The 23010-nt window shown below is 41.2% G+C and overlaps 1 protein-coding gene across 1 annotated transcript; it reads right to left on the bottom strand.

Moving 5' to 3' along the window:
* Nucleotides 1-1578: 1578 nt before the first annotated feature.
* Nucleotides 1579-21741, bottom strand: IGFBP3 (insulin like growth factor binding protein 3). Its single transcript, XM_059850717.1, has 4 exons — nucleotides 21342-21741; nucleotides 16927-17153; nucleotides 14242-14361; nucleotides 1579-8169 (listed from the first exon to the last, which is right to left on the bottom strand). Exons 1-4 carry the CDS (start codon nucleotides 21724-21726, stop codon nucleotides 8044-8046), a joined length of 858 nt encoding a protein of 285 aa, XP_059706700.1. The 5' UTR covers nucleotides 21727-21741; the 3' UTR covers nucleotides 1579-8043.
* Nucleotides 21742-23010: the final 1269 nt, after the last annotated feature.

Raw genomic sequence — 23010 nt, 5'->3', positions numbered from 1 at the left:
CAGGATACTCACCCAGCTCAGGTGTGTGGCTGGATGCGTAAAACAGATGTACTGATCCTTGTTATTTCAGCTCCCTCCCTTCATATTCACTTGCATCTCTCCTACTCTACCTGAAAAGAAATTAGCTGGTGGGAAGGTCCTTGATGAGCATCTGTGATGTTTGGTTCATGTCATCTGAGAACCCTACCTACCCAGTTATCAATTCTTCCTGCCAAAACCATCAGGTTTGCTGCAGCAGGGATTTTTCCAGCCATGAATCCTCCTGCCCATGGCCTACTGCCAGCTGCAAAATGTTCATAGCACAGAAATTGGGTCACTGCCCTCTGTACTTCATTTTATACCCATAGTTTCCCTTAAAGCTGTCCAAAGACAACCAAAAATCACCTGATATAAGCACCTCTGCTTATGTTTAGTCAGTTCTGCTCATTGCTTTGGTGTACAGCAGAGACACATTTGTATCAGCTAGAGCTGGCAGAAAGCGAGGGGAGAGAAAGGAGTAGAGAAATGGTGGTGAAGGGTAGCCAACCGTAATACTGAAAGATCATCAGCATCTCTGTCACTTCTCTCCCATAAGACCACATGCTTTGGAAAAGAAAAACTTAGGGAACATCTTCCTGCAGACCCAGTCCAAAATGCATATTAAGATATTAAGCACATGTAAATTTAGCCTTTTACTTTACAAACAAACATATTCCTTTGATCTTGCACTTGCTAATGTTAGTCTTAAACACAGAAAAAAATTAAAAGGTAAATGAAAAATGCATCATTTATAGCTTTCTTTCCTCAGGGAGAAGAAAAGTGGGAGGGAAAGGAATGGCACATGGTAGAGATGTGTCACAGGATTTATTGCCTTTCTGGAAATCACTCAGCTCCCATAGCACTAGATATTACAAGGGAACCCTGAAAAATTGCTAAAACAGAGCAGGTTTTTCTCTGCAAAGTCAGAAGTAAAGATGTTTGTTCTTTACCAGCAGTTTAGCAGCACTGACTTTTCAGAATTATGTTTCTACACACATCATTGCTTTGCTATTGCAGAACAACACCAATGTCTAACCCCTGCTCAATCCATAATAATAATAATAATGCACTAAAAAAAAAAATAAAGAAAATATGCCTTTGAAAAAAATAGACCCAAGCTACTCACTCCAAGCTAGAGTCTCTCGCCATGCTGCAAGTGGTCAAGTGGTCAAGTTCTGTAAGTACCTTTAGACAACACTTTTGAAGTTGGTCTACTTTTCCTCAGCTATCACTCCACTGATAAACCACTAACCTAAACAATCTCCCCAGGCTGCACTGAAGACAGGTCTCATGTTTTCTGTTTGCCAACACATTTCTCATTTATGGACCAATTGCTGTATTGAGAACTGGGCAGGTATCCAGACTGCACAGGAAAGTAGGGTCTGAGCACCTTAGCAAACACCTAATTGGGTTTATTTGACTCTGAGATTGAGGTAGGTGGTATATATTGGGTAACAGTAGCAGAGTTGGTGTGAGTGGAAGGGTTCTCTTACTGACATACCACCCTATATTACCTAGCCATTTTTAAGTAAAAGGAGTGAGGGAACAAAGGAGAGGATCTGTTGGGAATACAGGCACTTTATTCCATATTACCAGTAAGTACCAAAAAACCAGCAGTGGAGCAGGAGCCCAAACATACCAGCACTTGCATTCTGAGTAATGAGAATAGCTCTGATGATAGCTCTGCCAACAAACAAAGGCGTTATTTTCCCTCCTTTTCTCCTCCCCTGACTTACAACCTCCCCCACAGAGCAAAGTTCATGCAAGGAAGCTACTGTGAGGGTACAGGGAGAGGGGGTAGCATCCCATGAGAAAGATGTTGGGAAGCAAGGGTGCTCTTGAATGTTGCAGAAAGTTTTAATGAATAAATTTAAATTTAGTCCATTCCAGATCATAGTTGTTTTATTTGGAAAAAGTTCCTGCTCATCTTTTCAGACACCTTCTTGGATTATCAAGTCTGAGTGGCAGCATGGGCAGCCCAGCAGAGACAAGGGTACACAAGGGAAGGCAGGGGCTGTGCAATGCTTGACTTCTTGCTGCTTCCTTACTAGCCACATTTTCCATCAGGGGGAGTGCCTGACCAACAGACACAGCTCTTCTAGCAGAGCCATTGTGCTATAGTTCTGCGAAGCTGAAGACAGCATAGGCAGTCTTCCTCTTGCTCTCAGTCTACTCCAACCTAGACATAAGCTAACAAAAAGCAGTCTATTTGTGCCTATACTGAAGCTTTTAATTGCATAATCATGCAAATTGCAATGTACCAAGCTGATGTGGAAATGCTGAGGTTCTTTGGAACAGCATCATAGTGCGGGATGCTTGTGGAGGCCTAGAGCAAATGGTGGCTATAATACTCATCATCTTTCATATTTTTTCTTTGCCTGAAGTTTCTGTTTATTGCTGCTTTGGCAGCTAAAGTACTGCTTTTAGCCCCAGCAAGGGAACAGAAGAAGGACATCAGTAACATAGTACTGGTAGCCTGGTAATAGCAGCTGTAGAAAGGCAGCATCTGAAGGCTGGAGGTTGCGTGCAGCACCCCTGTGATAAAACAATAATCAACTGTACAAGCTCAGTTAGGTCTTTTTTACTGAGTGCAAATTACATAGCAGACAGAGGAACCAAGTTTCACCTTGAATATTCTCGATATGGCATAAGCAGGCAAAAATAGCCTCTGTTCTCCAGTTGCAAGGAGTGAGGAAATGTACTCTCAACCTGGCTCTTGTAAGCAAGTCCTTCCACTTTTGGAAGGTATTACCACAAGTAACTATGGAAAGCAGTCCTTCTCAGAGACATTTTCTTTAGAGCTTTTCAGATTTGGTGATTTTTCTGCATGAAACCTCAGCTTTCTTGTGCAGAGATAATTTTGCTACCTTTCGTTCCATCCCCACCCATGGGGAGAGCAGTGGGGTAAAATCAGCCTTGACAGAGAAAGGCTCTTAAGGAATTTGGACAGGTCAGCAGAAGCAGAAAGCCAGGATGCATATAGCAGCAGGACATGAATTCTACATGGATAAACTGAGATTTGCAGCATTACCCTCTGCTTTTGCTAATACCTGGTCTCCATTTGTTTTTTAGCAGCAACATTCTGCCTTGAAGTCATTTGCATTTTTTAACATATGTACAGGGTAAAAGCAAAAAGAAAGATTTTTAAATGGGATTTTCTCTAAGGCTGGTATATATGCTTTTACTTCTGCAAAATCTGAACTGGAAGAAGTAAATAAAATGCAGAGTTTTAAGACTAAAGCTTGTTCTGATGAACAACAAATTTGTACAAGTTGACATTTTACCAGAAAATTTTCTTTGGGGCAAAAAATGTTGTAGCATCTTCTCAATCAATACATTGCATTGACAATCTCACGTGCTGGAACTTGGGACACCAAACTGCTAACGATAGGCTCACAGGCCCATAGGCTCAAAGGATGGTTTAGGTTGGAAGGGAACTCTGGAAGTGACCTGGTGCACCCCTCCCTTCTCAGGCAGGACCATCGGGGAATGGTTGCCTGGCACTGTGTCCAGATGGCTTTTGAGTATCTCCAAAATACCCAGGTCCACTGGACATACCAAACGACTTCTCTTCTTAAGGCCTTGAGCCTATTCTTGCATGCTTGCAGATGAAGCCATTACTGATACTGATCACAGAAATCTTGTCCTTGGAATACTCTGATATCCTTTTTGGATCTTATTTTTGGATCTCTCAAAAAAAAACCAAAAAAGTGGGAGTTGAGAAAGAAAAAGGAGTCCTTTGAAATGAGGAAGCAAGCATATTCTTCTGGTAGAAATAACAGAATTGAAGGATTTCTAAAGGCACAGCAGGACCACAGAGAAAACAGCTACATATATAAACATTTCATTTTGTATACTAATATGCTTTTGCCTCCAGGAAAATTGCTCAGTACTTTTCACACTTTAAATTCCTATTGCTAATATGTGAAATCTCTGTGGAGCCATCCTTGCTTACAGTTTTAGAGTGACTAGAGATATGCAAAGATGACTTCCCAAATAGTTCGAAAAACCACTACTTAAATTAGGGCTCAGTTCAATAAGGAATTATGCTGTGTAGGGTTTCTATGGAATTTAGTCAAAAAAAGTTCAGACTGTACTAAAAATGAATTAATTCTGTGGTTTTGGTATTCAATGAATCCTCCTTCCCTCATGCACTAATAGCTAACACTATGCCCTGAAAGGCAGGCATGTCAAAGAGGTGGAAAAGGATATTCTGGGCTCCAAAAACTACAGCACAGTAGATGCATTAAAAAAGGGAACTTTCTCAGAGTTTGTAAGATAATAGAGCTGTCTGCAGGCAACTTTAACTTGTATTCTGGTCAATTATAGGGATTAATGCAGTTATTGATCACACATGTTAAAATAAATACTTATTCATCTGGGCTCCATATAGTTCCCAGGTACAATCTAGAGACAAAACATGCTCACAAAGAAATCAGCAAGTTTTGCAATACATATTTTGATTTTTTATAATGCCTTGCCATGCAAATATTTGAGGTGCAAATAATGTTTTAAGTTATAATTTTTTTTCAGAGGCTTCTTAATATTAACTCAGAGCACCTTAGTTTTTCGAAAGAGCTTATTGAAAACTAGAAAAAAGCGGACTTTCACTTAATAAAATACTGAAGCTGAAGACAGTGAAGGCACCAAGACATAAGGGATTTTTCTAATGCATTGGTTTAATTTCTGTCACCAAATTCAAAGTTCTCCACTCACTGCAGCTTTTAGTAGGAATCATTTCTAACTTAGACCTGGAGGTAACTCGTCTTCCTCTGAACTGATACTGACCCATACATTTACTTTGTGCTGCCCACATTCTGCTGCTTGGGTGTGGACCACAAATACATATATTTGTTTGAATTGCAGCCCTTAGCCATGAGAAAAATCTTTGAATTACAAGTACTCTTATGTATAGAATTGGACCTTTGTCTTCACAGAAATAGGAATGCTAAAAAAAAAAAAAAAAAAGAAAAAAGGAAAAAGCTACCACTGATTCTTTCATTTTAAAAAAGTTATCTCTTTGGAGACAGATAATAATGTTATTTTGCATTTCATACCAGTGTCGTGTCAACTGACAGGGACATCAGATTGACAATGGCAAGTATCCAATACTAGTGCAAGCAACTGCGCTTGTAAGAAATATTTAAAAGGCAACTTCTGAAAAGATGCAGCTTTAAATGACAGGTGAGACTTTATTTTTGGGGCTATTTTTAAACACAATTTCTCTTTCAAAGATGTCTGTTGGGAACAAAATAAAACTGATTTACACACATCTTTCTTCTTTCCCCTTATGGCTGTATGTTTTCTCTGTTACATAACTAAAGACTGTTAGTACTAATAAAGGAGCTGAAGGCCATTTCTTAAATATTCACGTGACAAATTGCTTGCTTAAATCAGGTTTAGCTCCTTGAGATGTAGTTTGTTTGGGGTTTTTTTTTTCATAGTATGACTTAATGACCTCTACTAGCCAGCTTCTTCTATATTTATTTGTTTTTAATTGTAGCATAAAACCTAAAAAATTGAAATACTTAACAAAATACCCAAATCATAAAGCCTGTCAGAGGCTGTTGAAACACCTCACATGCTTGCAAGTTGTGCCTTGCAAAGCATCTGTATCATTTTTGACAAGAAGCTGATTTTTGTTTTCAGAAGGCTCACCAGATTGTTATTAAAAAAATAGAGGCAAAATAATAACTCATTTCAATGAATCAAGCCCTTATTTTCTTATCCATGATTATATGCCCAAACATTGGTGTATATACAACTTTCTTCTCTCTGTGAAATTATTTGAAAAGAATTGGTTTACAACTCTGAAAAAAAAAATAAAAGCCCATCATTTATTATTTTGCCAACAAATCTTTGCAGGCATTAAATCTGCTTTAGCAGTAAAAATATTGCAATAAATCTTCACTTCACAAAGCTTTCTGTAACCTTGTGTCAGGAAACCTGTATTAGCCTGGAGTAAGCATCACTTCACATACAATTTTTTTCTTACCATGAGATTATAAAATTTCAGTTTTAATGATGATATGAACTCATTTCATTAGACAGAAATTGGAAAGATGTGGAGAACACTCATAGTGCTGTTCAGATAATACATTTCAGGGTAAGGCTTTAAATATCTGAGTTATAGTGATGGGATGCCTCAATCCTGGCAAGCTGCATGTCCAAATCCTTCCATATCAGAGTTTCTAGACATTTGCCTTTGCTGGCAGGAACAAGCATGGCTGTAATTCAGGCAGTGGGAGAGGAATGGGCTCCTCAGCACCACAGCCCCTCCTCCATCAACACACTGCCTAGCCCCAGCAGGTGAAAACCCAATGTCCATAGTCTTCATGGAGTTCCCAACCCAACAAGGAATTACAGTGTTGATGGCTTCTTTTTTCTACAGTGACATCAAACATTTATAGTGAGACATATAAGAATATATATTTATATAAATATATAAAATATTTATATAAAATATATAAATAAATACATATACAAAATATGGCATTATTTTCCAGAGAGATGATACATTTCACAGGCCACCTTCCCTTATGCAGATTTCATTGTCATACAGAATTTTTCGCAAAGTACATCAAACAATCAACCTCAAAAAAAAATGTTGCCGAAGCCTTCCTTATGTGAAAGCATCACATACCACAACAAAACCAAATCACTTCTCTTCCAATTAAAAAGACATATAACACCATGACAGACAGTGAATTTAGCTATTTAAACCCAATGGTTCTTTTTCTATGCTTAGATGCAGGCGAATGATTTCTACCATAGTCAAAGTAAGCAACAATTGTGTGTTGCATAAATGAAACACGTGGGTCTCAACACCCAGGGTCCACAATCCCCCCATCTTGTTGACATTGCTTTCAACAGGAGTTCCTCATACAGAGTAAGTGCTTTGGTAGAATGTACCAAGACAACACAGAATAGATACACCTTTTCAAAATAAATAAGCAAATACAAAGAGTAGTACTGTAATGGCAATTTTTTGTCCGTGAATATTCTGTATTAGTGTAAGCAGTAAATGAAGGAAATGTAAGCCCTGTTGCACAAACTGAAGCAATGTACAGACAGAAGAAAGCTTTACCAAGAGCTTCAGTGCGACTGTCATCCTTTCCAGTGGCATAATTCAGTGATGGGTACATTAGAATTATCAATAAAATAATTTAAAAAAAAATAATATCTTGGCATTTGTACTTATATCAAATAATAAAACTCAATCCCTTCTGGAAACACTTCCTTTGCTCTAAAAATTCAATTCTCTTACCTAGAACAGGTCAGTGTGTACGCATAGAGAGCTAAACGTATTTGTAAATCATTCCATAACCTCACTTTCTCTTTGCATACAGATGTATACACTAGAATTACTGTGTAATATTTGGTATTCACATGTTACATTTAAATAAAGTTTATAAAAAAACAATTATATTAAATAGAGACTTAACAGAATATTCATAATATATTTTACAGAAAAAAATAGCCATGTCTTTATCTTAGAAATACATTTCTTTAAAAAGTTCTTTGAGATTTTTATAAAACTTTTTACCCGTGAAGACAAGTTTCCCATCAGACCTGTAAAAAAAGCTTTATGTTTAAGTCCTTGTGGGTTTTTTGGTTTTGTTTTTCTTTTTAATACTTTTACAGGCTTAACGTCTATAAATTCTTTAAAATGAAAAACCCAGTATCTTTTGGGATCTAATTGGTCACAGACCATTCTTTAAAAAGTCAGTGGAGACTCCCTGATTCCATTCTGAAGTGCCTTTTTTTCTCTCTCTGGGTATCAATAGTGCAGGTTTACATGGGAATTCAGAGGTCCCTATACATCCCATAGGAAGCTCGAGGTGTGTCAGTGGCAGGGTGCAGCTGCAGCAGCATCCAAAGAAGCTGCAACTCCCCATCTGCTGCAGGAAGCAGAGCTTGTTACTCCACAGACAGTGCAGTCCCACAGTGTTTGCCCAGCCCCTCCAAGGTCTCTGTGAGGTCCAGTGGCCATGCACAGATGCCAGAAGAGCTGGCACCCAGCCCTCATTTGCTCTCCAAGTTATAGCAGTGGACATCTCCTTTTCCCTTCCCATCATACCCAGGAAGTGGCTGTCCATATTTATCCACGCACCAGCAATAACCTCTTTTTCGGCCTTTGGATGGGCGACACTGGAAACATAATAAAAGACCCAGTTAGCACAAATTTTGTTTTCTCCACTTGTTGTATTAGACAGCAGGTATTCCTGCTCCTTTGATACCTGCACTTCAATATCCTGACCATATCTGACAGAATCAAACAGAATATCTATTACCACTACAAAGTATTTCAATAAAAACTTACCTTCTCTCCCCATCAGTCCCTCTGGGTCTAATATAATAAAGAACTGAGAACACTGGGAACTACCAGAAAATAGACTTATTAATTGCTCCCTATAATATTTGGCTGCACAGCTGCCCCCTTTGAATACAATACAACAGTATGGGCTAGTGACTGGAACCCATCTTTAGAAAAAAAATTTAGCAGATATGTTCTACACTAAAGCACAGGTCTGGCAAAGACAACCATTGTAGCAAGAAACACACTTGGTTTGCATCTGTTTACTGGAAGAAATTCAAAAGTGTAACTAACACTTATCAACAGATACATAATCCTTCTACAGTGTGGTTATTGCAAAACCTTCTAGGTGGACTAGAACTTTACATGTCTGTTTTCCTATCCAAAAAAATTGTGTATTTATTAGTATATAACACATTAGCTTTAAGTTAAATGCTGGAATTTGCCAGTAATGCTGACCAACCTGAAACTATCACAGGCAATAACACTGAACCTCTTTAGCAGCAGTAATGCAGTAAACATGCATTATAAAGTCTACTACATACTAAGTAAGTAATGCTCCTCCCAAGGAAGCAAGAATGGCAAAAAGTAGACTAAAGGAGATGACATGCAGCAGGCTGCATTCAGTATGCAACCCTGGACACAGTTACATTACCATGAACCACTACAACCTTGCAAGGGTTTTACCTGTTCATAAGATTTATTGAGAATCTCAGTAGGTTTGCAACGGTCAGCCTCACTGTAAAGACACAGTCTCCCTGTCAGCTCATGTTTTGTGATTTGGTCATTCAGAATTTCCAAATGCAAAGGTGGCTGTTTACTCAGGATGTACTCACAAAAGAGGCAGTGACACAAGCACACCCAATTTCCTGTGGTTTTGTCTGTTGCATTGCCAATTTGAAGGAAGATTGGCTGGACTGGTGCTACTTATGTCCCTCAACACTGTCAAGTCTATTATTCAAGCAGAGCAATTGTTTCCTCTGAGATCCATTCAGAGTAACTGAAGTTTTCAGAAGTTCAGGCTGGTACAATCTGGTAAATGTCATCACTATCCCTCTATTCTTGTTCTCCAGAGGCTCATGGGCATGGCCCAATAGCTCAGGAGGCTATGGCAGTGGCTCACATGAGTGCCTTTTCCATGTGCAGGTACACAAGAAAACATGAAGCAAGTGTTGGGACTGATCCTTTCCACTGTCTAGTTGGGTGTCTCAGAACACTTTGGAACAGCCTGCACCAGCACACTGGACTATGAGACAATTAATTTGTGGCAGCATGGAGTAGGGTAGACCATGTTCACTAAAATCTTGCGAAAGAGATGGAAGCAGGTCACACATTAGGTACAATTTTTCTCAAACAAGTCACTATCTTGTTTATTTTATTTTACCATAAATTATGTAATGTTATTCAGCATAACTGCAAATTAAACCATCCTTCTCATATATTATTGAGTTAAAAAGCCCAATGTAGAAATAATGCAATGTCTTCTTTTGTACAAATCTGCATTAGCCCTATGGAAATGGACAGCAGCAGGATGACAAGGTCCAGCTTAACATACATATCAGCTTAGTTTTAGAAGAGGGTAAAGAAGTTTAAACCTACTAAGAGAACAGCTACATTAATAATTCACTGAACTAAATGGTTACCTGCAGTTCAGTTCTTATCTGTTACTAATCTTTAAGCATAAGTCCTAAACCTTATATTTATTGTCTCAAAAGCCTGACTAGAATTTACATGTATTCTCCAGGATTTCCATGGATGATTGCTCAACGTCCACTGATGTCAAAGGAAATTTTTCTTCAGTTTTGGAGGTGAATGGACTGGACTCCAGCTTAAGAATTATTAACGACTTAAATTCATGCTCAAAACAGAGGAATTAATAACAACATTTGCACAATTTAATTTTACAAAAAGGAAACTGAGCCAGCACTTCTAGAGTTGTTATCCCAACAAAGTAGGCACAGATGGAGCCCAAAGAGCATAGGGCTTCTGGCTGCCAGGCTGGTGCTCTGGCAATGAAACTACATTTCTGCTAATAATAGTAACATAGCGTCCCCTTTTAGAAAGACTATATGAAGAATATTACACAACTCTCACTGATTCATAGACTTGCATCACTCTCAAAACAAATGATCAATTAAAGTTCTTATGCTGTTGGAGGCTTTAACTGCTTTTACCGGTTGCACAATCAATTTTCAGAAGTAATTACTACATGAAGTTAATCTGCAGAAACACCTTCCCTACTACTTTTTTTTTTACTTCCTCTAGATAATCCATTTGAAAAGCAAAGATCATTCTACAGCTGAAATAACACTCTATGAGAAAACATCTTTTCCAAGTGTTTTTTCCTACCCACTCAGCCATGCTGTCAATAGTAAAGCACTTCTGCTTAAAAAGTGATGCATTTATCCTGAAACAGCCAACACTCTCTACAGAAGTAGTAAACAGGTCATATGGAAAAACATAAATATCTAAATATTTGCTCTTACAAATTTTATATTCCACATACATTTCTAGGCTCTGCCCAGCTATTCTGTATGACTTCATAAGTTGAAAAAGTTGGAAAACTGCCCAAGCAGTGGAGACTAATTACTTCTGATAGAAACAGCTGCCATTCCCATGCCACCTGCTCCTCTCCCTTCCACAAAGAAATACTGCAGATGCATTCATGGGGCACATCAAAGCATATGGTATCCCACTGAATTCCTGGCCAATCCAGAGGCCTCCATGGAGCTACCACCATGGTCTTCAGGAACAGACTGCAGACATTGACATATACCTCAGGCTGTTTTGGCTCCTGGCAAGTGCAGCTCTGTTTTCAGTGGAACGATCCCAGCTCACATTTAGGTGAGTATCTGGCTCCAGTATAGAAACATGGGGCAATTCTAGTAATTGCCCAATATAATAATTCTAATTTCATCAAAACCTTTTTCCCATACTTGGGGTAGGAATGTGCCTGTATCAACTAATTATGCATAAATATACCTATGTAGCACAATTGAATAGTACAACCTTACATGTGTGATTAAGACAAAGAATTATAAATTTTAACAGGTCTGATTTTAAAGTTTATATATAAACAAAAGCTATGAACTATTTTTCATATTATACCCTGACACATGAATTTATGTTCTTAGAAGTGTTTCACAGATGCAAGTTATTCTTCATGGTTGTTCCTGAAAAGTCAATTCCTAGATATCCACAAATGTCACGAAAAATAAGTGCTTTCAACTTGGCTAGAAGACTAGATGAGCAGAAAGGCAGAATATGAGAGAATGAGTTTTAATGGTGCCAGCGTGATCAGGTTTCTACAATCTGAAACCTACTACATTCTCATCCTAGACAGTGGTTTTGGCAACTGTTTCTAGAATTCAAAATGCCTAGCTTGCAGACATTTTTAATGGATTTACTATCTTCTTCCTAACCTACTACTCTGAATTTTGTAACAATAGAATATAATTCAATTGCAGATTGAACATGGCTAATAATGGCATGAAACAAATTAATAAAACAGCATAGAATTCTGTTAATGAAATTAGACATCTGCTCACAGTATCTAAAATATCAGACGTACATGCTGATGCTTCAAAAAAAAACCCAAACACAATTGTCACAATTCCTTGCAGACCAGTTAATTTGATCTGGACTGAACTCACACACTTTTCAAACTGATGTTTTATTCCTAGCAGCTATTTACAATTCAAAGTTAATTCTGTGAGGGCAACTATTATTTTTGGTTTGTATTTTGTTGGTGAGAGAAGCAGGCTGCATCTGTAAGTCCCATCTCTGAGGGCTTGTCACCAGGATTGATCAATGTTCTTTTACAGAATCAGTAACCCAAGTGAATATCATGTAGAATGTTTACTCATGTGATCTCCCTTTGTGGGCATCTCTTGCAAAACCCTGAGTCATTTCAAACTACCATTGAAACTACTGGACCTATGTAAATTGGCACAGTGCTTAACAAGGCTGGCTAGGCATGAAAATGTCCCTTCATTCTCTGTGTATGCTGACCAGATGGGCTATTGCACATAGTGCAGGAACCTTAAATTTTGAAAGTTTCCAGGCAGCACAGACAATACACAGAGGACAGAAGTGTCTATTTGCCTTGTACCAACACATTATTCTCATAAATCAGCTTCTAGGAACAAATACTAGGCAAGATTTTTATCTTTCCTATGTTTTTTCTTTGTATTTCCTATTTTTGCCTTGGTGTTAGAGCTTTGACTAAACTTTAAAATACAGTCCTCCTTTCAAGTAAGACACTTTAATACATGCTTACTGTGGATCCAATTTACTACACATAATGTAGTAAATTGATTACTTGCAAACCACCACATTTTTGCAGACAAAGTAAAAACCTTAGAGTCTGAAGAAAGATGAAAGGAAGGTCTACTGAACAAAGTAAATACCAGTCTTCAGTCTTCTATAATACATATAGAAGGAAAAGGGCTATGGCACACTTGAGTGCCTTGAATACAGTCAAATGATTTGCTGTTCTAAAGCAGCTAACAAAATACTTTTATGAACCAAGCACAAAACACGGTCCTAGTCTCACTCTGCATAGAAGCCCAATGCATTTTCTGAACACAAGCAGCTTGAGATGTGAGCATTGCTCTCTGCTAGTTTACACACAGCACAACATGGCTGATGCAGGCTTCTCAAAGCTCCAGGCAACAAAAAGAAACTTCCCCTGCTTAAGAGTTGCCACCACCTGCTCAGGAAAAGCTGGAAAGCATAGAAAAGCTCAGCAGCATGTACCAAAGGTCAAACAGCACTGTCAGTGCTGGACTGATGGCAAAAAGGAAGGCTGGAAATCTCATCCCTGTTATAAATGCCCCACCTGACACTGACAGTTTACTGCAGAGCTCCACAGAATACTAGAAAGGGAAAGACTGTTTCTAAGAAAGCTGAAAGCCAAAAAATGGAGAGATACCATTCCCAAAATAAGGTTGCCTAGTCAGAGGTTGATCTCTCACTTCCAACCAATGAACTGCATTAGCTATCAACCACTCCTTTGGTTACCAGAGATAGGCTGATCTGCGTAAACCTGAAGGGAAAGACATGATGGTCCACAAACAAAATTTGTTCTTGAGAAAAGTCTTAAAGAAACCTTTGAATCCAGGAAATTTTGGAATTATACCAAGAAACATATATTTGGAGGCAGGCCACTACGTAAACACTGAAATTAAAAAGGATGTGCCCACTAAACAAAGAACCTGACATATCTTGCACTTTCCCAAGTTCTGAACAAGCTGCAATGGCAGCACTGAAAGGAGAATGCTGCCGTAGCTCAATCCAACACAACTAAAGCATAAATACCCACAGTTTTGGTTGGCATTTGTTAAGAAAGGTCACAACCTCAGAACCAGAAAAGGCTGAGAAGCCATCCTTGCTGCAGAGTAACTACTAGAAGTATCATTTTCACGATAACATGACTTGGATTTTGGAAGCGATCTGTGTAGCCCATAAAGGACAGATACATACCTTTCTCAAGTTGCTTTATGTAATATGATCCAGTGTAGTCTTCTAGGAACTCTCAAGCAGCTATTTACAATTCAAAGCATTGATCTATTGCAGTCATATGGTGACTGCAACATTAGCTCTGTGGGTTATTGTAGAGGCAGTGCTTTTTTTAAACTAAAGGGCATTAGTATCTAGGACACCAGTCAACCCATGTGTGATTAGGTATGCAGTTTCTCAAATAAATCTGTTGTCATGATCAACAAAAACCAAAAATATTATCCCCACTTGACAAGGTTCAGCACTATTGGATCAGGTCCTAAAACTGGAAATTACCTAGTTCCTCTGGAAAATTATATATAAAGAACCTTGCTGGCAAGATCCTTCAACAAAGACGCAGAAAAGGTGAAATGCATTAATTAAAACAATAAAAACTCTGTACTTACTTGCTTTTTCTTGTAGAATCCCTTCTTGTCACAATTTGGAATATGAAAGCCCCTGGGACTCAAGACATTCAGGATCTTTAGGTGGTTTAAAGTGTCTTCCATTTCTCTACGACATGGACCCTGTTAACAAGCATGTTTTAGAAAACACAAATGAAACTTCACTCCCAAAATCCATCCTTCACTCAAGAGTTAATAAATCTTTAAAGGACAAAAAAAAGCACAAATCCAAACAAATCCATTAAAACAAAGAGATGGCTGAATATGTCAAAAGGAGATCATTCATAAAAAAAAAAAAAATTCTGACTTTCTGCTCTATTCAAGATAAACTGATTTCTAAAGATTGAAAGCCTTATGCTATGCTGAGGCACATACAGGCTGTTGAAATCGCAGTCACAAATACCTTTGGGAAGGGTTAACTGGTATGTGAATCAGTCACACAGAATATAACTTAAGTTTGGAAAAGCTGGCCTTGCACCACGTGGGAAAAGAAGAAAGTAGGCCACTGGAAATACATTACAGGATAGGCCTTCCCCAGTGACATTTGATTTTTTGTGATTCTGCTGGATTTGAAAGCTTAAATTAAATTGATTCAATTGAAAATAAGTGGTTTGGCATAATGTATATATAAAATACCTCAACTTGGACAACAATTCCCAATTTCAACTGAATCAAATAGATGCAGTCACACAGAGGACCAGTTGCACACAGCAGTCTCATTAGATAAGCACATCACATTTTTTCCTCTCTTTCTTCATCTGAAAAAGGCTGACAACAAGGTAGTAAGGATTAGCTCTAGGACAATGAGCCAAAAAGAGCTTCCAGAAGCACTTCTAAGAGCATGTCTCAAACACCAACTAATTTTATCTCACGGCAGCCCTTCAGGGTAGGGAGAATAAAGCATGATGAGCCCCACTTTGAAGTCAGAAAATCAAGAGCAGAGAGCTTCACATTTTGCCAGAGGCCAAGAAAGCAGTCAGTGTCAGCAGTGGGATCACAATTCAAGAGTCACAGCCTACAAACTCTGTGCTTAGCTATGCTCCTATCTGGGTGTACCACCAGCCCACTTCTTCAGCAGAGACATGAAAAAATTTCTTTGCATGGTTTCATGGTTTAAAAATACTTAAGTTGCTACATTGGCACAAAGACTCATTTGGGGCTGTTTTTAATTAGTGAAGTAATGACATTCATACTTTCAAGTGGTAGTACTAATAGTTTGTTCATGTAAAGGACCTTTTAATGTGAGTATCTGAAAGCATATCATCTCTATAGTACCAGTGGAGATTGAAATGGAGTTTTTTGGCCAGTAAAGACCTTCCTTGTTACCTTCACTTTTTCTTTCTGAACCAGTCCCATAAGTTCTAAGCATGGGCTTTAAATGGCTTCTCTTACTGCTCAAACGTACTGACTGCAAGTGACAGATATTCAAAGATTTGATCCCAAACAAGAGATTTTAAAAATTTTTATTTTGAAGTAAGCTTCCAAAGTCAGCCAGACCAGTATCAAAAGCTAACATGCAGACACAGCTAGAAGAGCATTTGCTGGCAAAGGCACCTGTCCCTGATGGACTTATTTCAAGTTCTTAAAGAAACCAGCAGCCTTGGTAAACTAGTATACCTTTGCTCACCTGTACCAACTATCCCTACTCATCCTAGTTAAGAATCTATTTCCTCAAGCAACCAACTTTCATTCCTTTAGTGATGGCACTTTTTCTTCACTTTTTTGGGAAGAGGACACACTGGAAGGCAGATACTGAAGCAATATAACTAGATGGCTGGACATCAGTGACAAACTAAAAATGAAGCTACTCTTGGAAGTCACACTCTCTTCAGGCAGAGGTTTTCACCTCGTACAAGTTTCAAAACCTTCTTTTGAGGATGAGAAGCCATGTCTGCTTTTACCATGCATGTTTTGATAAAATGCCAAAGCATATCAAGATGCATTTTTCAAGCCATCTGTCCTAAGGCACAGATTATCAGCTGGATGTCCAGGAAGAGAATTATTACTCTTGGCCTCAGATTAACCATACTCTGACTGCCCTGCAAATTCACTGGGCACAGTCAGTAGGAAGCAATGGCAACTCATGTAACCACGAGACTTTGTGTTTAGGCAGTAGCACCTACAGCAACTGCAAGTGGAGGTGATGCTCAGCATGTCATATAGTGACTGACTAGTCAAGACCCTAATCTTCAGCTCAGCCTATCTCCCTTGATTTGCACCAGGCAATGTATGAACACAGTGCATGAGCATGAATGCTCAATGAGAAACATCTTTTCTCCATTATTGCAATTCAATTACGCAGTTTGAAACCAAGTTTAATGATGACACTCCAAGTCCTCTCAAACAAATGTACGACAATTACAGGGAGGAACAAGAACTTTCGGCCTCTAAGAAGCTTTAGTTGAAGTCATGCTTGTATTGATGTAAACATCATTACATTAGCCCTATATGTTTCCTGAGCACAATCTTCTTGGTCTGCTGATTGTGTATGCATTTGCAGAGTCAATAGATTCACCTGTTAAAATGCCAGAATGTCCTAAAAGGCTGTAACAATTACCACTCTTTAGCTATTTAGTGTAATTATTTATCTTTTCATATGCACAACATGCATATGTATACACACAGACGCACACACACACACACATTCACAGGCTAGCAAATGCCCTCCTATTTACAAAAAATACTTACATATTCAGTCTCTTGTTTGGATTCAGAAGAGAAATTCAATGTATCCGTACTCTGTGAATCATATTCAACTTTATAGCGTTGTGTATCTTTGGCTTGCACTTTCCTGATGATATCTATTTTGATGTGTGGTGGATGTGACTTGGAATCTGGCACCCTGTGAGAGTTTGGAATGGCCGGATTTTCTACGCTGCTGGTACTCCTGTCTTCTTCTGAATCACTGAAATTTCCTTCAAAAAGAACAAATGCAGAAGAAACAATGTTACTTGGCTGGCGGCTGTGTCGGCAAGGGCATAGAAACATAGAATCACAGAGTATCCTAAGGTGGAAGAGACCCACAAGGCTCCTCAAGTCCAACTCCTGGCCTTGCAAAGGACAGCACCAAGAATCAAACCACGTGCCTGACAGTATTGTCCAAATGTTTCTTGAATGCTGTCAGTCTTGCTGGTGAGACCACTTCTCTGCAGAGGCCACCCACCCTCTGAGTGAGAACCTTTACATAATATCTAACCTTTACCTCCCCTGACACAGGTTCATGCCATTCCCTCAGATCCTATCACTGGTCACAATCAAGAAGAGATTCGTGCTTGCCCTTCTGCTTCCTCTTCTAAGAAAGCTGTAGAGCACAATGAGGTCTCTCCTCAAACAAGCAACTACATTAGGCTCTGCGTTTAATTTTCCTTTTCACAAAACAGCAATATACGAAAAAGATTAACTATGTAGCATTCCCCATGTGTCAAGCACCATTGTTGCCACGCAAAAAGTTTTGTAACTGAAGCATTCCCATGCTCAGCGCGTCCTCGCAAAGTGCCCAGCTGCACAGCCTGCGCAGGCTGTACCTGAGACCGGGAAACTCTCCCGGGAGCCGCGGCCCCCGAGGGCCCGCTGCAGTGCCGCCGGCCGGCGGCAGGGGGCAGGCCCGCGCCGCAGGAGCGAAGCCCGCCGCAAGCCCAGCGGCGCCGCGGCGCGGATCCCTCCCCTCCGCTCCTGCTGACTTCATCAACTCCGGATAAACGCGGCCGGCTTCGGGCAATTACGGGCTGCAGTGTGGCTCTGCCAGTCCCAGGGCCGTAATTTTTTTTTTTTTTTTTAAGAAGTTAATACTATCAAATCTAGCCCGCTGAGTTTCCTGATTCTAATTAGCCTTTTTAATTTTTTTTCTTTACTTTATTCAACACACAGAACGGGTTAGAAAAAGAACAGCACACTTTCATTTCTCTGCTATTAAAATAAAAAACCATCTTGGTGTACAAAACACATTTTCAAAGTAATGGACAAAAACCGCCATTCATTCTGTAGTGGTTCCAAGGACAAACACTGTTTTCATCTTGAGCTTCAAAAATATTTTCTCTTTAAACTACCATCCACAAAAAGTCAGGAGAAGCACATTTTTCTAACATACTACATAAGTTCAGTGTTCCTGTACCTTCTAAGGTTTTTGTTTATGCTGCATTTCTCTCTGTTAGGAGACTCCTGCAGCGCAACTGTAACTACTTGCATTTCCTCCAGAGAATTTTTCCAGTTAAGGTAGTCCTAACATACTCCACTATTTGCTTTGCTGTCTTAGCTGCTGACCACTTTTCTTTTTTAATTTTTTTAAATTTTATTTTTTATTTAAGGAAATCCTATTGGGAGTCCTCAATGATAACATCCAGTAAAATTATAATTTATACTAAAGTTATACTTGATGACTTACTAAAAAAAAAATTCACAAAAGCTGAGAAATTCAGTATTAAAAGTCCATGTTCACATAGGTTGTTAATGTTAAATATTTCTACACAGGGAGTACAGTGGCACTGCCAATACACAGGAATGGGAGAAGAAACATAAGAGGAAGAGGGTTCTGAGTTAATATTTTGGTACTGGTGGTTTTAGTGCAGCCACTGCTGGCAATGGACATAATTGACCAGGAAAATCCAAATCACAGTGCAAATGGATTAAGGAAGTTTAAGTCCTAAGTCCAAATTTCCTGGTTTTTGTGGGTTTAACTCAGACTCTCAGTGGTATTTGAACATATTTCTGGTGGTTTAGTGTCCTGTTCTGAAACAGTAGTATTTTTTCCCCCACATTCTCAATGAAATTGGCAAGAAATGAGCCACTAAAATGTTATAAACCTGAATCTAGGTCTTCTGAAATCAGTCCAGTTCATTAATTTTTCTCTTCTACCAAAAAAAAAAAAAAAAAGTAGAAAATATTCTTAACATGCATTGAGCATCCATGACCATGTCTGGTCATTTCAGTTCAGAAAGGCCACTGTAGTTCAATAGTACATCTTACACTTGAGATTGAAAAGGCCATATTGCCACATTTTAAACTGTAAATCATATTTTATTAACTCAGTTTCACAAAACTTGGTGCCATGCTAGGTTTACGTCCTCATAAGAGAAACGGAACTGCCATGAGAGCTACCCATTCTCTTTTTATTTTTAACAGATTGAAAGGATTTCAAATGCACACTACTATTTAACACTTTTGTGTCCAAATAGAACAACTGGAAAGTCAGTGACCTACTACAGTTTCTGTTATAACGCTATTGTAATATACTTTACTCTGTACAAACTTCTAGCAACTTCTGTGAACTAGGAAGGACCAGCAGATTAGCACGTGATGCACGACCTAGCTGCATATAAAGGAAATTATGTGATCCTGCTCAGAGAGGTGTGTGTACCAGGGAGTGCTGGCTTGAGAGCTGGGAGTGGAGTGGTCCTCATGAGGAAGTGGGCACTATGTGTCATATAGGTTCTGCGTACTTCTTCCTTCTTGCACATCAGGTTTGCAAGCTTCACTTCTTGAATGTGAGCTGTGAGGGTCCTACTATGCACTTTTTAAGGAATCAAAAGCTCCTACTGATTTCAAAGACAGAGCTCTCCCCCAGCCAAGAATGCAGAAATACGAATTCAGCTGAAAATGGAAAGATTTTTAGCTAAATACAACTCAGTCTTTCCCTTTCTCTAATAGCCACTGTTGAAAGCACTACTCCTAGATTAAATGCCACCAAGTCCTAAGTACTGAGGAGATGCTTCTTGTTACCAGTTTTACTCCAAGGATGAACAGAATGAGTCAAGTTCATATGATGAGGGAAGCGACTAGATGTTCCAAGGAGATTAAAAATTTCAGTTAATACCTCCAAAGTCTCATTCAAATTGTCACAGCTTGGAAGCAGCACATAAATAATTATAATAAAGCATCACCTATTATTCTAGCAGGCAGTTAACTGAAACATTGGTGCTACTTTCTCAGCTAAGGAATGGCTAGTCAAAGAGTCCCTACAACCGGGCAGAAAATCTTTCGGCTTTTTAAAAACGCAAACAGTGGAAAGCCTTTTGACACACTTTTCTATTAAATAAATGTTAACATACTTGCTGTTGGTTAGCAAAGTTTAGTTAAACGCTTGCACAGAGGGACCGTGCTCTCTCAATTTGAATCCCAATTTTCCCTGTCTTTTTTAAAATGTTTTAAAAATGTGCATGCTAACAGAACTTTTTTCAACCATCCCTTCCTTTTCAAACAAAACCCATTCTGTGAACATCTCACTTACAAGACATGGAAGAGGTACAGGAAATCTTCGTTTGAACAAGGATTTATTTGCAGTACAGACAAAAAACCAACTGTGCACTGTGGTGCAAATGCTTTGTTCTGAGTAACCACTTTACCAGGCCAAAGGGATACTTAAATTCGTCTTTTGTTTGTCTGCTCCTCTCTGTGCCTAGACTTCCCTGACCTACCCACGCTGCAGTGCAGAGTTACACCCCACTCTCGAGTTTTTGCTCACTCTGTTTCCATGTACACCGGCGACAAACTGCGAAGATTACACTCTCTCTCTCTCTCTCTCTCCATCCAGGCTCTGTAGCCTGCCAGTCCCATGCACCGCAGAAGCCACATACAATCCCTCCCCCACTCTCTTTTTTTTTTTTTTTTTTTTTTTAAAAAAAAAAAAAAGAACCAGCCCTGTCTCTTTTGTGAGGAGCTACTTCTCAGCATCGGTGTTGAAGAAAACCGGTATATACATAAATAAGTTATAAGAGGTAAATTGTCCTTTCCTTCGGCCAAAGCACGCCTCCTTCTAAACGATCCCAAACTCGACTACGTGGCTCCCGGCAGAGCCCCCCGCCCCCGGGCCGGCAGCAGGCGGGCAGCGAGCGAGGGCCGTTTCCGGAGACAGAGCTCGGCCGCGAGCTCGCCCACGCCTCCCTGCTCATGCTGCTCCCTTTGTAACTTAAAACAAAAGAAAGCGACACACAAAACAAAAACCAAAACCAAAGCAAAAGAAAAAACGCACGAACAAAAAAAACCCCCAAAAGACACAAAACAAAAAAAAAAAAAAAAACAACAGCCCAGCAAAAAAAACAGCCAAGAGGGAGAACGGCGCGCAGGAAAGCCACCTCCTTCCCGTCCCCACCCCGGCCGCAGCCCCTTACCTGCAGCGTGCGGTCCCGGCAGCAGGAAGGCCCGCAGCTTGCTGCCCGCCGTAGCGTTGGTGCAGAGCCCGCGGCCCTCGAGCAGCGCCTGCAGCGGCCGCGCCTCTTCCCGCCGCGGCTGGCAGCTAAGCCCCGCGCCGCAGCGCTCCGTGTAGATGCCGCAGGGTTGCCCCAGGCGCAGGGCGCAGGTGAAGCAGCAGCCGCAGCCCGGCTCCCGCACCCGCTCGGCGCAGTCGGGCTGCAGGGGCTTGCACTGCTGCAGCGCCCGCGCGTCGCAAGGCTCGCAGCGGACCACCGGCCCCGCCAGCGCCGCCGCCGCCCGCCGGACCAGCAGCGCCAGCGCCGCCGCCGCCACTGCCCACAGCACGCCGGGCCGCGGCACCATGGCAACGGGCGGAGGGGGCCGCCGGGAGCCGCCCCCGCGCACCCCGCGCGGGCCCGGGACGGGCAGAGCCCCGCGCGGGCGCTCACACGCCGCTGCGGGCCGAGCGAGCCGAGCGAGCAGCCCGGGCCGCCTCCGAGGGGGCCGCGGGGAGCGGAGCCGCCGATCGCTCGCAAGCCTGCCGGCGTGAGGAGGCGGGAAGCCGCGCTGCCGGCACTCGCACGCCGGCCCTCTCTGCAGTCGCTTGCCCGTAGTCACATCAAGGCAGCAAAAGCTCGCTAGCAACAAAAGCAACTTTTTCCTTCTCTTCTCTTCCCCCCTCCTCCCTGCAGAGCGCCTGAATTACTTGGCTCGACAGTAACTTTTCTCTTTTTTTTTTGCCACACACAACACGCAGAAAAAAAAGAAAAAAAAAAAAAAAGAAAAATTTTGCCAAAGTTAAATTAAAAAAAAAAAAAAAAAAGCCAAGCCCAGACGGTCAGAAGAAAATTTCGTCCAAAAACATTTCAGAAAAGGAGATAGTACCGAGAAGGGAAAAATAGAGATGGGGGGAAAGAAAAAGCGAGGTTCCCTTCGTTTTATTCCCCGTGCTGCCTGCCAGCCGCGCTGCCCCGCCGCACTCCCCGCCACTCCGCACCCAGCTGTCCCCCGTGCCGCCCGTACGCCCTATATAGCGCCGCGGCCGCCGGCCCGCCCCGCGCCATGAATAACGCGCGGCGCGGCAGGAAGAGCCGGCCCTCGGCGGATCCTGGGCTCGGTCACGCAGGGCTGTGAGGGCGGTGCAGCGCGGGGGGAGCAAACGGGGGACGCCGCGCTGCCGGGGGTTTATGGGCACTTCTTAGAAGTCAGCTGTGAGGGGTAGGGCTCTGGCGAGGGGGCCACGACGTGTGTCTCTAGTTTCTAGAAAAAGCGGTCTCTCTGTGCGTGCGCTTCCCCGTGACCGTGTGTGTTCCCTTGGCACCGAGAGAGGCGAGAGAAGCTCGCGGAGAGTGCCCTTTTTTGGACTCCTACCTACAATCCTGTCCTCTTTGGGGCTAAGAGCCGCGGCCCTGGCGAAGGTGCGCCTATGCTCGCACCCGCCCGCCCGCAGGTTCGGGGCATACCTTGAGCCCGGCTTACAGCTCACATGACAGCTGCGTTTCCAAGGAAAACTGGGGGGAAATATATGTGCATGAGCACACCCACACCCACAGGAACCCCAGCCACGTTTGAGAAGATGATGCTCTCTGGCCCAGGACTCGGTCCATATCTTGCCCCGTATTTTCCTGGATGTGCTTCCCTTAACTT

This window comes from Haemorhous mexicanus, chromosome 1 (assembly GCF_027477595.1).
Source record: "Haemorhous mexicanus isolate bHaeMex1 chromosome 1, bHaeMex1.pri, whole genome shotgun sequence".
NCBI lineage: Eukaryota > Metazoa > Chordata > Aves > Passeriformes > Fringillidae > Haemorhous > Haemorhous mexicanus.
The sequence above is the reverse complement of the archived record's forward strand: the minus strand, read 5'-3'. Positions and strand labels throughout refer to the sequence as shown.